At 40.6% G+C, this 14,226-nt stretch overlaps 1 protein-coding gene across 1 annotated transcript in view; it reads right to left on the reverse strand.

The window, feature by feature from the left end:
* ADAMTS12 (ADAM metallopeptidase with thrombospondin type 1 motif 12) overlaps positions 1 to 14,226 on the reverse strand; it is a 207,559-nt gene that overhangs the window by 17,404 nt on the left and 175,929 nt on the right. Inside the window, exons 17-18 of the mRNA XM_081942601.1 lie at positions 11,506 to 11,632; positions 3,342 to 3,552 (exon numbers count right to left, since the gene is read on the reverse strand). Coding sequence (XP_081798727.1) covers positions 3,342 to 3,552; positions 11,506 to 11,632 — 338 coding nt within the window. The remainder of the gene's footprint in view (positions 1 to 3,341; positions 3,553 to 11,505; positions 11,633 to 14,226) is intronic.

Genomic DNA, 14,226 nt, shown 5'->3' on the forward strand with positions numbered 1-14,226 from the left:
GGCACGCGTGCCATAGGTTCGCCATCACGGATATAGTAATATCCTTCTGATATGTCAGCTTCTATTATGTGTTTGGAAGTCTATTAGGCATTGCTGCACATGGTACTCAGATCATCAGCCTAGTTACACTCTATTTTAAGCAGGCATTAAACAATGGAGCCACATCTGGAGGTGCTTTCCAAAGGGGTATGCTCTACTGATGCACAAGAGCCTTAATTTAGATGTTATATTTCATCAATGCCATTAGCTGAAAATAACATTTAATTCACTTGTTCCAGATCTCAAGTTTTCATTTGCCCAGAAATCAGAAGAGACTTGATGGGTTGTATAAAATCAATCAGCAGAAGAATATTGGTGAAATCATAGCCGATGTTACGCTTCATTTAATTTCTTTTTACAAGGAAAGAAGAAGCAGCTTGAAGCCGTGTGGGTTAAAAGCTATTCTTCTGTCTCCTATTAATAATAGCAAAATTAGAAGAGGATTTCTTAATAATAGGAGGCAGCAAACCTTTAAGCATTTTTTAATTAAAGAACTGCATAGAAATTAATTTTTAAAGCAGGAGGCATCAGAAACACACCTACCAAAGACACAATCTGCCAATCTTCCCTCTTTTTCTGCCTTCATCCTTAATTAATGAGATTTCCATTCTTAGGGTATTTTTTTATTAGCACAGGCAATCCCCAGCTTAAGAACATTCAATTTACAGCTAATTCATACATACAAATGAACTGCCTATTACTAAAAATAGTAGATAGCATTGTCCTTCCTTGAGTTGATGAACCAGTGAAGCTGTACAATAGTTTTATGAACCACTGAAGTCATGAATTCTTAATATACAACCTGTTTTCAGCGGTTTATTAAAACATTGTGCAACTCCAATGGTTCAGCGGTTTGAGGAAGAGTGAACAGTACGCACCGTTTTTAACAATAGGAAGTCCGTGAATATGCACCGCATGAGCTTCAACTTACATACAAAGTTAAGTTAAAGACAGAGTTAGGGAACTGGATTTGTTCTTAACCCAGGGACTGCCTGCAATTTTTTTTAACAACTGTCCTCACTTCAAATGGAAATCTTAGAAAGAAATCATGGGTTAATTTTGTTGTGAAATGATTGTGCTTTCGATTCTGGAACATAAAAAGAAATCCTTGGACTAAGTATGTGGTTGAAAATTCACCTCTTACATAACTGTTAAGAGAATATATGTAGCTCAGGGTTGCATAGTGTTCAATCCATCATAGTGCACCGGTGTGCTGATGATGTTACCTAGTTGGGTAATCAAAACTTTGCAAAAAATCAAGCTCAGAGAGCACTAAGGATTCCATAACTTATAAGTTATAGCCTAGCCTATGAATCACTAGTTTGTGCTTGGCTCTGACAGGAGACTTCTAAAACAACATAACCAAAACCAGAACCAGAACCAAAAATTTCCAGATGCTGGTTGTTTGCCCACACCTGTTTTAGTGCAGCCTTTTTCAATCTGATATGCTCCCTATATTTTGGACAATGAACATTCTAGGAGATGAAATCACAATGTTGCCTGAAAGATTCTGGAAACTGAAATCCATCTCACCTAGAGAGCAGCACACAGAAGACGGCTGCTTTATAGCAGGTGAGTTTTGAAATATATAATTGAATATCTGTGACAAAATGCTTCCTTTTTCTTATACTTTATAAGAAATGAAGACTGATGACATCTGAATTTGCCCATGACTTCATTGGATATGGAAATAACAAATACAGCAAGTACCACCAGAAATACATCACAGCTTGGCTTCAGGAATACCACACTAATCAGTCCTTTCTCCTCTGAAACATTAGCCTAGCCATTCTCAATTTAGATGTTCTATAGATCAGAGTTCCCCAACCTTTCTGGCTTTGCAAGAAGGGGGAGGGAATGGGGGAGGGAATGGAGATGGTTTCACACCAGTGGTGGGATTCAATTTTTTTTACTACCAGTTCTGTGGACGTGGCTTGGTGGCCGTGGCATGGCTTGGTGCGTGTGGCAGGGGAAGGATACTGCAAAATCCCCAATCCCTCCCCACTCCAGGGGAAAATTACCGCAAAATCCCCATTCCCTCCCGATCAGCTGGGACTCGGGAGGTAGAGAATAGATGGGGGCGGGGCCAGTCAGAGGTGGCATTTACCAGTTTTCCGAACTACTCAAAATTTCCAATACCGGTTCTCCAGAACTGGTCAGAACCTGCTGAATACCACCTCTGTTTCACACAGAGGGCTCATGCATAATCGCTTGTGCAAATGGAACATGTCTGTGTGAGCTTGCCTGCTGCTTGCACAAGTGGGGATGCACCCGTGGTGGGTTTCAATTTATTTTACTACCGGTTTGTTTGTGCATATGCATGCGCTCGCACAACGCTTCTGTGCTCACGCAATGCTTCTGCGCATAAGCGTCGGGGCAGGTGGGTGGAGCCTCCCGCCACTGCCATTACCAGTTCACCCAATATGGGGCAAACCAGCAGAAACCCACCTCTGGGATACACATGTGTGCATGCTCGCCCACCACTTCTGCAGCCTGGTTCCGAAGGGCCCAAGACCCTGTAGTGGGCCACAGCCTGGGAGTTGTGGAGCTCTACTTTAGAAACATGACTTCAAATCTCACCAGGGTCTAGTCTAGTGCTGGATTAGCACATGACAGATGGAGAAGGAAGATTAAAGGTCTAATTGTTTTTAATAGTCCAACTTCTTTAAATCAAGAATGACTAAACTTAAATGGCTGGAGGCACATTTAGTATTTGTGGGAGGAGATCATAGACATGGCTGGAATTTCCTTTTTTTTGTTTTCTTATTAGAGAGTTGAGATTTAATTCCGTTTTGGTTTAATTGTGCTAAGTATAGGTTGCACATCCTTATACTTTCAAGATGAGGAAGCAATTAGGGTGATCATCCTGATTGCTAAAATATTATTTATTTCTTGCTTAGTTTAACTTAAAGGCCATGGGAAATACTCGTTTTAGAATCGGCGCTTCCAGTTTTTCAAGTAGCTGGCAGGATTCAATGCCCAATTTTTCCTGAACTAGGACAGAATGCAAAATAAGCATATATATCAAAGGCACAATAGGAAAATAGCTCTTTTCACAGCCCGAGAAGAAAAAAAAGATCTAAATACATATATCTTGCTTAATCTAAACCAGGGGTCTCCAACCCTGGCAAACTTTAAGACTTGTGGACTTCAATTCCCAGAATTCCTCAGCCAGAAGCTGCCTGAGGAACTATGGGAGTTGAAGTCCACAAGTCTTAAAGTTGCCAAGATTGGCCTAAACCAAAGCTGAATGTTAACATCAACTCTTAGTTGTCCCAAATTCTTATGATTTACAAATTTACCTCAGTCCAGTTGCTTACAGTCCAGTCAGAAGGGCACAAGACATCCCTATTACATGAAAGGCGAGTCTTTGGTTTTAGCAGATGTTGGCATTCCTCCACTGGCAGAGCCTGCTCATCAAATCCCAGTGTTTGGATACAAAGGACAGTGCGCTTCTTTTCTCCTGTGGGGCCACAGGTGGTGGAACACTTCTGCCATTCCCCTGCCCACCACCTGCAGAGAAAGGCAAAAGAGAACAAAGAACGTGAAGTGAGATTTGAGAGTCAAAATCTGAGCATTATGATAAAAGCAGAGCAAAGGGATGGCAGAAATACTCATATTCTGAGCCCAGATTTCTCCATTTTAAGTAGCTGGCTTTCAACACATTTTATTCCCTTAAATTGGACTATGGAATAAAGGTAAACTCATGGCAGCTCAGCAAGATCATTTCCTTAATAGCAATCTTCAATTTGCTAGGAGAAATGCTATCTGCTCTCCCAATTACTTCCACTGGAAGTGGCTTCCTACTAGCATTTTACATATTATTTTGCATATTATTTTACATCAGCCATGCTAGATAGGCCAATCCAGAAAATCAGCTCCACAGGAAGACTAGAACTACACTACAGTAACAGAATCTTTGGAGTCTAATCATGCTTTACTTTCCTTCCTACTTATAGGAACACGAATTAGGGAGGTTTCTGTCTAAGATCTTTTTTTGTATTTCTCCTTCATTGTTGGGCTTAAGCAATGTTTCACTCCTGGTTGCTTTGGTAACTGGTCTCCCCTCTCTCCATCAATACCCTCCTCTACTCTGCACAACATTTGTACAATCTACATTCAAAAGTGCACACACTGTGAGAAACAACTTCTCCAAAAGTTGCCATCAAACTGTAATTTTTATTGCGGCAGAAAAAAATCATTACATTGGGGAGATATAGCATATCTACTCTATTATTGTAAGATTGTGATTTATAAAATTAGGAACCTTGGGTATATGATAGTGCATTGTATATAATTTCTAGTTGGCAGGATGTGTAGAATAGTATTGTTAAGGTAGTCTCTAGATTAGAGATCCAAGTTTGCATAGAATAACATGAGCATTCTTCGGTTCAAACTGGGCTGTATTACATATTAGGCAGATGTGTTAGCCACTAGGCCACAGGCTCTCCTCCTTATCAGCTGAGCCAGGGAAATAGGTATGTATTTGTGTTACAACCCCTGGTATGCCCAAATAAGGAGGAGAGCCTGTGGCTTAGTGGCTAACACATCTGCCTAATATGTAATACAGCCCAGGTTCAAATCCCAATAAGGGTATGGCTAGCTGATGAGAGCTAAATAGCTTGAAATAGATCTATACTAGTCTCCCTTTATTTATTTATCAGCACAAATACAACACAAACATAGCAAAGGCAACATTAAAATAAAAATATGGCTTTCTGCCTGGATGGTATTCTGTAATGAGCCGAAGGACAGAAAGAGGGAGTAGTGAGCTCCCTCCCATATTTGGGCATACCAGGGGTTGTAACACAAATACATACATACATACATGTGTGTGTGTGTGTGTGTGTGTGTGTGTGTGTGTGTGTGTGTGCATAATTTAAGCTTCATTTTCACATGACAGACGGTTTGAACACTTAAGGTGCTTCTGCACAGATGATTAATTATAATATTCTACACCTTTGACATTTTCTAAGCAGTTTGCTTAATCCAGCTCCATATAATAATGCCAAACTTTAAGCATTTTTAATCCGTACATGTTTGGAAGCCAATCTTTTACTAATTATTTGCCTCGTGTATATTAGCTTCTGTGTGAAAAAACAGAGCTGCTCCAGCCTCACGTTCAAAATCTTAAAATTTGGCTAATTCACTCAAAGCCAAAACGGTCACCCTGTGCAACTTATTACTCCCAACTGCATAGGTAAATTTCATAGGAGAGTCGATCTGGGCTATAAAAACCAGGGCAATTATTAGTTGGCAGCAATGATTTGTGGCTTTAAAATCTCTTTATGATCACATAGTGGATACTAGGATGCTTGTGCCAGATCTAGATAAACCTGATTTAAAATCTCGTAAGAGAAAAGTTGCATTTCAAAAAACCTACAAACAAACATGCCATATTTGATTCGACTTCTGCTGACAACATTCTTCAGTGAACTTAGATAGGTGTCATACTGCATGGAACATAATGGCCCTGTTTTTAAAATGTTCTTATGAAATTCAAATCAAGTTAAGAATAAAGGTAAAGGTTTCCCTCGTACATATGTGCTAGTCGTTACTGACTCTAGGGAGCGATGCTCATCTCCGTTTCAAACCCAAAGAGCCGGCATTGTCCGAAGATGTCTCTGTGGTCATGTGGCCGGCATGACTAAATGCCGAAGGTGCACGGAACGCTGTTACCTTCCCACCAAAGGTGATCCCTATTTTTCTACTTGTATTTTTTATGTGCTTTTGAACTGCTAGGTTGGCAGAAGCTGGGAAGAATAACAGGATTTATTAAATGAATTTAATAATTCATTTGTTTTAATTGGTTTTATAATATGTGCAAATAATTGATTCTACTGTAGGCTGCTCAGAATTACCTTCTGTGAGACGGTGGCTACATGAGTTTGTTTAAATAAAAAAATAAACTTTTTTGTGTGATTCTAGAACTCTATGCAGGGATGCCTCTGAACTTTTTTGGTCAGTATATCATAGAGGCCATTCATTGCATTATGGGTGTGGCCATGCCAGTGGTGGGTTCTGGATCCTGTTGCAACCGGTACGGTGCAACGGGGCCAGGTGTCCACCACATGAACCCGCGCAGCGAGCGCATGTGTACTTAACGCCCGCGACGCCTCCGCGATGCTCCAGCTGCTCGGTGGAACGTCGCACAGGTGCCGTATGCCCCATGCGCAGAAGCCCCAAACAGCTCAAATACAGGTAAGGAGCGCGGGCAGGCAGGTGGGCCCTCCAGAACACCATACTGGAACGGTAACTGATGATCCCAGCAGGCACCGGTATGCCCGTACCAGGGCGTACTGGTTATATCCCACCACTGGGCCATGCACACCGCTTAGTCGCACGCACATGCACGATTTAGACACAAAAGGAGAAAAAGGTTAGCCGTCACTGGACTATACTATCAGTTAGTGTCCAAATGATTAGCACAGGATAATTATAGCTTCTTTGTGGTTTGTGCTTAAAGAACAAGCCCGTTATATACAGCAACTACAATGACATTCCAAATATGGCCACCCAGTGGGATGTGATCAGCGTACATTGTTGTTACAGTGGCAGAAAACCCAGTAAATTCTTGCAGCAGATGTTCAATGTTTACTCTGCAAAAGCAGCAGGAGCCGTCATAAAAATATCTGCTAGTTAGTTTAATCATGATTACATTCTTAGACAATGAAATCCCCTCTGAGCTTTGAAAGTTCATAGCAAAGAGCGTATACAACAATAAATAAAGGTTGCCATCCTCCTTTCTACACAGAAAGTAACTCTAAATTTTATGGGAATTATTTCTAAAGAGGCATATGAAACCATGCGTACATTAGGGAAATACGTGGAAAGTTATGTAAAGTATGGAAAATGTAGCAGAGTTGTTGCATTGAAATAATAAGTACTAGGAGAATTGATGTATTTGAGAGGCATTCAAATTACAGATATTGGGGAAATATATTGTGAAAAAGCCAGTTTGGTCTAATGGCTAAGGCACTGGGCTAAAAAGCAGGAGTCATGAGTTCAAGTCATGCCTTAGCCATAAAGGACAGCAGGATGACTTGGGGCTCTCTCTCTCTCCCTCTCTCTTTCTTTTTCTCTCTCCCTCTCTCTCCCCCCCCCCCCCCTGAGCCCAACAGGTTGATGTTGTGAAGAAAATAGGAGGAGGAAGATGTGTTGGGTAAGTTTGCTGCTTTGAATTTTGTAAAACTAATAATGGCGGGATACAAGTAAATACATAAAATAAAAATAAGGAGGCTTTTCTTGCATTTTTCTTTTTTTAAGGTGATTTGCAGGTGGGAAAAATTGATGATGTGAATAAATGACTACAATGTCTGTGGAGATTCTCACTCATGCAGGTCATTGTTGTCCCAAGGTTGCTTTTTTCAAGAGGCATCTGGACTTTCTGGTTTTTCTTTGAAGACGTTTTGCTTCTCCTCCAGGAGGCTTCTTCAGCTCTGACTGGATGGTGGGGAATGGAAGGATTCATATTCCTTGCCCACATTTTGGACAGAGACAACTGCTGGTTTGAAAGTGGGATCAAATACGTCTTCCATGTCAAAATTGAACAGCTTCCTCTCAACAGAGGGGGAGGGATATGACATCATCTATCTCCAATAAACAACACAGTCCTTTCAACAGTTCCAAGGAGTCTCCACAGCCATTTTCACTACTCAGGTGACCTTGAGGACACGGATAAACCTCCAGGTGGCATCAACAACTTTCTAAAAGAATGCAAATGACCAGCTGTCTGCAAAGTATATAAGTCCTTCCATTCACCACTATCCAGTCAGAGCTTCTTGGATAAGAAGTGAAAAGTCTTCCAAGAAAAAACAGAAAGTCCAGTTGTCTCTTGAAAAAGCACCTTTGGGAAATGAATGCAGTGAACATTGACTGGAAAACTGATCTTCACCTCGTAACTTCTGAAAAGTCATGTGTACGATTAAAATGCCATTAAATGCAACAAAACGACATTAAAATGCATCATCTCACTGACTCTTTCCTATTTAATCTGATAGTAACAAACAAGGTGAGGCTGCAACATTCATCAGAACTGTGATACAGAAAGAGAACGGGTATTGCCACTGCAACATATACTTGCCAAAATTATCCCCCTCCTTATTGTATATAGTCAGGGGTGGGCTGCTGGGAGTTCGCACGGGTTCGAGTGATCCTCTAACTAGGATTCTGCCCAGTTCAGCGAACCACCAAATCCAACCCCTGGCTGGCCACGCCCATCCCTCCCCTCCCAGGAGTTTCCACACAGCCCGCTCATCATGCCAGATAAGTCTAGGGCCCGTGCAGAAGCTCAGAGAGGAATGGGGGAAAACGGGCCTACCGGAGGTTCCAGAAGTCCAGAAACGGACCTGTTTCTGGCCTCCGGGAGACCTCTGGAGGCTGGGGGAAGCAGTTTTCATCCTCCTGGAAGCTTGAGGAAAGCCCCCGGAGCTTGAGGAAGATGAAAAATGCCCCCCACCCCCATGGTGCAGGAGGCTGACTAGGCCATGACCACCATGACCACCCAGCAATGGGGCAGCGAACCCGTTGCTGCAATTTTTGAAGCCCACTGTTAAGTAAGTAAGCTCCCCGTTAGGAGAGCGAGTGTGCAGAGAAGCGTAATGAGAGTGGTATGGAAGAACATGCACAAACCAGCATACAGGGACACCGAATAGTATAAAATATAGTAGTTTACTATGTGGAAATATAGAGGTATTCAGAGTTCAATTTACAGTCCAAGTCATACACGGTTCAGCCATTCAGTTATCAACATTCTCTGTTAAGGAATGATCCTTCGAACACAGTCCAGTATCAAATAATCAGTTTAGGCTAACAGTAGCAAAAACACGGTAACTCACGATACATCCACCGATCAACGTCTAACAAACAGAGAACTAACAGTCATTCTGGCTCCCTCTTATGGCTGCTTGAGGTAACAGCAGCCAATCACATTACAGCAGTACTTAAAGAAACAGTACTACCATCCTGGTTTATATATTGCTAACCCAACTGTTAGCTTACATTCCTAACACCCACCCCTGGATATAGTTAGCCTTGAGGCAAAAGCTTTCCTTGTTCCAAATTGAAAGAAACAGGGAGGGTGATTTCATCAGCAGCATGGCAGAAGAAGAAAATGATTTTCCTCAAGAAAGTTATTGGTATTTAGAAATTTCAAAATTGAAGGGATCTGGACAAGCAGTCCGTTTAGTTCATCCCTTCTGAGCATCATTTAGGAAATTTTGGATAGCATTTGCAAACCATTGATGTGCTCCTTAGAGTAGATCTTCAGACTGGTCTGACATCTGCTATAGAACTTGTCACATATTAGCTGCTAAGATGGCTTCCAACACAGGAAGTGTAAGAAGTTTTATATCAGAATATATTTTATTCTTTATAATATTTCCATCTTCCCTTAAAACATTAACAGAATCCACAATGGAGTGAGAATCAGCATCTCTACTAGATAATTGACAGTTAAGCTGAAACTAAGTTAATCAAGTAAAAATAGCAAACAGAGGACAATTGTTTATTCAAACGTCCTCAAAATAAGTTACCCAGACCTAATACACATATCAAAGGATAAGGTCTATAAAGGCAAATAGAATTAATTAAATTAAGTCTCTCATCAGAACTGCAAGTTCACAAGAATAAGCATTATAGATGATCTATCTACACCTACACCTACACACACATACACACAAACACACACAAACACCTTAAGTGTCACCCTAGAATCAGGACATAGACATTTCCACACCAGGACAAACTCCTCTATAAAGATATGTAGTTGTAGTCACCCTTAAAGACTTTGCTTTTAGGAATAAATATTTCTTCATTTCTCACAGCTGTCTGGATCTCAGTTTTATTTATTCTTGCACAATCCCAGCTTAAGGTGGAAACCACAAATTATTCTTCTGACAGAAGTAATATTTGAGAGCATATTCTCCGCAGGACTAGTCAGAACTCAGAATGTTTAGATATGCAAATAGGACATTAATCAGAGAAAGAACATTGAACAACAGAATGACCTTCATGGTTTATTCAAAGGTCTTTTTCCTTACCTCAGATTCAAGGGGGAAAAGGACTTTATCTCTCTGTGGGGAAATGCCACAATCTGCACCAATATATCACATGCTTTATGACTTTTCAATTTCATAAAATAACAAAGTTGGAAGGGACCTTGGAGGTCTTCTAGTTCAGCCCCCTGTTTAGGCAGGAAACCCGACACTACTTCAGACAAATGGTTATGCAAACTCTTCGTAAAAACTTCCAGTGTTGGCGCATTCACAATTTCTGGAGGCAAGTTGTTCCACTGATTAATTGTTCTATCTGTCAGGAAATTTCTTCTTAGTTCTAAGTTGCTTCTTTCCTTGATTAGTTTCCACCCATTGCTTATTATCCTACCCTCAGGTGCTTTGGAGAATAGTTTGACTCCCTCTTCTTTGTGGCAACCCCTGAGATATTGGAACACTGCTATCATGTCTCCCCTAGTCCTCCTTTTCATTAGACTAGACATACCCAGTTCCTGCAACTGTTCTTCATATGTTTTAGCCTCCAGTCCCCTAATCATCTTTGTTGCTCTTCTCTGCACTCTTTCTAGAGTCTCCACATCTTTTTTACATCGTGGCGACCAGAACTGAATGCAGTATTCCAAGTGTGGCCTTACCAAAGCATTATAAAGTGATATTAACACTTCACGTGATCTTGATTCTATCCCTCTGTTGATGCAGCCTAGAACTGTGTTGGCTTTTTTGGCAGCTGCTGCACACGGCTGGCTCATATTTAAATGGTTGTCCACTAGGACTCCAAGATCCCTTTCACAGTTACTACTGTTGAACAAGGCACCATTTAAAGTCCTTCACTTATTATCTCAGTTCATGTTGCAAACACGGTTTGGCTACTTTTTCAGATCAGAAATGGCTCTGCCAAAAATGACTGCTGAAATCTCACAAATCCTTCTCTGAAATCTTATCTGTTCCTTTCAGGAATGCAAAAACGTGTAATTTTCACTTCAAATCTCTGTAAAAAAAAACCGAATCTTAAGATAATTCAGCCAATGTTCTCATTAAGAATGTTTACAATTTAAAGTGTTTTATGGATGGTACTTTGGCAACACCTCGCTTATAACAAACAACCTCCTAAGATATGCCACAGGCAGAAACTGAGGGAATTGGTGGCTTACATAATTTAAAACCACATTAAAAAACCAATAAAACTAATACAAGATAAATTAATATAATAAAATCCCACACACCTCCCCTCCCAGTGACTTAAAATACCTTCCTCTTTATCAGTGGTCCCCAACTCCTGGGCCATGGCCCACTTCCGGGCCATGACCTATTCAGAACTGGGCCGCATGCACACAGCTCAACTTCCATGAACGGTGGGTTGGTGTACATGCCTGGTTTTCCTCTCCCCCCCCCCCCCCGCCGTGTTGCAAAGCCACAAAGATTGGAGACCTCTGCTCTGTATGATATTCATGCATACCTTGGTGGGCAATCTTTTTCAATGCATTTTTTCTGTTTTGCCTTGGGTTGTGTTTCTGGGTCACAAAACAGGTTTTTCACCATACTCTTCCCCTTTTTCACACAATGGGCAATCTGTCTCTGAAACCCTACAAGAGGAATGAAAAAAAAACAAACCCTGAACTTCATCTTTAGATGTATCTTTAAGAAGATAAACATTTTGATGTAAGGAGTAGCTCGTATTAGATGTTAGCACTGCTAAGAATCTGCTGAGTACACAGTTTTGCTGGAGAACATCCTGCCTGCCATTAACATTATATGCCAGCACCAAATGTTCAAAACTGCTAATAAAAACTGGCAAAGGCCAATATCTGCTACCTACAAAACGTAGGCAGTAGATATTGGTATTTGCTACTTTTTTATTATTTTTATTTATATTTTTTGAATGTCAAACTTCAGTGGACTTTACCTATATCATTGCAAAATTTGTGTGTTCCAGAGCATTTTAAGGAATAGAATAACAGAGTTGGAAAGGACTTGTATGGAAGCAAGAAAATATTGGAAGGAAATACATACTTGGTTGGAAAAGATGATTAAGCAAAATATACGGTAGATCTGAAACCAGAAATAGTTTGTTGGGTATAGTGCTGGAGGGTTATGATAAAGGGACTTAGTTGTGCATGTGCTGAGAGTAGCAAGGATTGTATTTTCACAATTGTGGAAAAATAAGAACACTTAATAAGATGAGGATATAATTCGGAAAATATTAGACCGTGCAGAGATGGATAGACTGACTTTAAAAATAAAAGACAAAGAAGACACTGAATATTATTTGACATAGAATAGCTTTTATGAGTGGTTAGAGATAACCCTCCAGCACTATACCCAACAAAATATTTCTGGTTTCAGATCTATATTTTGCTTATTCGTAATTCTGTTAATTTTATTAGCATATTTATAATTATTAACCATCTTTATATTTAATTCATACATAGCAGTAATCTTTCTTCATGTAATTTCTACCTCCTTTCTTATCTAATGTACAGGTGAAACTCAAAAAATTAGAATATCGTGCAAAAGTTCATTTATTTCAGTAATGCAACTTAAACTAATATATGAGATAGACTCATTACATGCAAAGCAAGATAGTTCAAGCCATGATTTGTCATAATTGTGATGATTATGGCTTACAGCTCATGAAAACCCCAAATCCACAATCTCAGAAAATTAAAATATTACATGCAATCAATAAAACAAGGTTTGTACATAGAACAATATCGGACCTCTGAAAAGTATAAGCATGCATATGTACTCAGTACTTGGTTTGGGCCCCTTTTGCAGCAATTACTGCCTCAATGCAGCATGGCATGGAAGCTATCAGCCTGTGGCATTGCTGAGGTGTTATGGAAGACCAGGATGCTTCAATAGTGGCCTTCAGCTCTTCTGCATTGTTCGGTCTCATGTCTCTCATCTTTCTCTTGGCAATGCCCCATAGATTCTTTATGGGGTTCAGGTCAGGTGAGTTTGCTGGCCAATCAAGCAAGTAATCCCACGGTCATTGAACCAGGTTTTGGTGCTTTTGGCAGTTTGGGTAGGTGCCAACTCCTGCTGGAAAATGAAATCAGCATCCCCATAAAGCTTGTCTGCGGAAGAAAGCATGAAGTGCTCCAAAATCTCCTGGTAGACGGCTGCGTTGACCCTGGACTTAAAAGAAGCACAGTGGACCAACACCAGCAGATGACATAGCTCCCCAAATCCACACAGACTGTGGAAACTTCACACTGGATTTCAAGCATCTTGTAGTGTGTGCCTCTTCATTCTTCCTCCATACTCTGGGTCCTTGGTTTCCAAATGAGATGCAAAAGTTGCTCTCATCAGAAAAGAGGACTTTGGACCACTGAGCAACAGACCAGGTCTGTTTTTTTTTAGCTCAGGTAAGATGCCTCTGACATTGTTTGTTATTCAGGAGCAGCTTGACAAGAGGAATACGACATTTGAAGCCCACGTCCAGGATCCGTCTGTGTGTGGTGGTTCTTGGTGCATTGACTCCAGCCTCAGTCCACTCCTTGTGAAAGTCCCCAACACTTTTGAATGGCCTTTTCCTGACAATCCTCTCCAGGCTGCGGTCATCCTTCCTGCTTGTGCACCTTTTTCTTCCACACATTTCCCTTGCACATAACTTTCTATTAATGTGCTTTGTTACAGCACTTTGGGAACATCCAACTTCTTTTGCAATTACCTTTTGAGGCTTTCCCTCCTTGTGGAGGGTGTCGATGATGGTTTTCTGCACAACTGTCAGGTCAGCATCTTTCCCATTGTGATTCCTACTGAACCAGACTGATAGACCATTTAAAGGCTCCAGGAGCCCTTTGCAGGTGTTATGGCTTAATTAGCTGATTAGAGTGGGACACTGTGAGCCTAGAATATTGCACCTTTTCACAATATTCTAATTTTCTGAGATTGTGGATTTGGGCTGTAAACCATAATCATCACAATTATGACAAATCACGGCTTGAACTATCTTGCTTTGCATGTAATGAGTCTATCTCATATATTAGTTTCACCTTTTAAGTTGCATTACTGAACTAAATGAACTTTTGCACGATATTCTAATTTTCCAAATTTCACCTGTATTTATGTACTCTGTGTACAACAGGCCTGCTGTTGATTAGATTCATAATTTCATTGCTTAGAAATCCTTCCTTTTTTCCCTTCAGTTCAGTTCAAACCAGACCAGTACATA

This window comes from Natrix helvetica (genome assembly GCF_964273705.1).
Source record: "Natrix helvetica genome assembly, chromosome: 2".
Lineage (NCBI taxonomy): Eukaryota > Metazoa > Chordata > Lepidosauria > Squamata > Natricidae > Natrix > Natrix helvetica.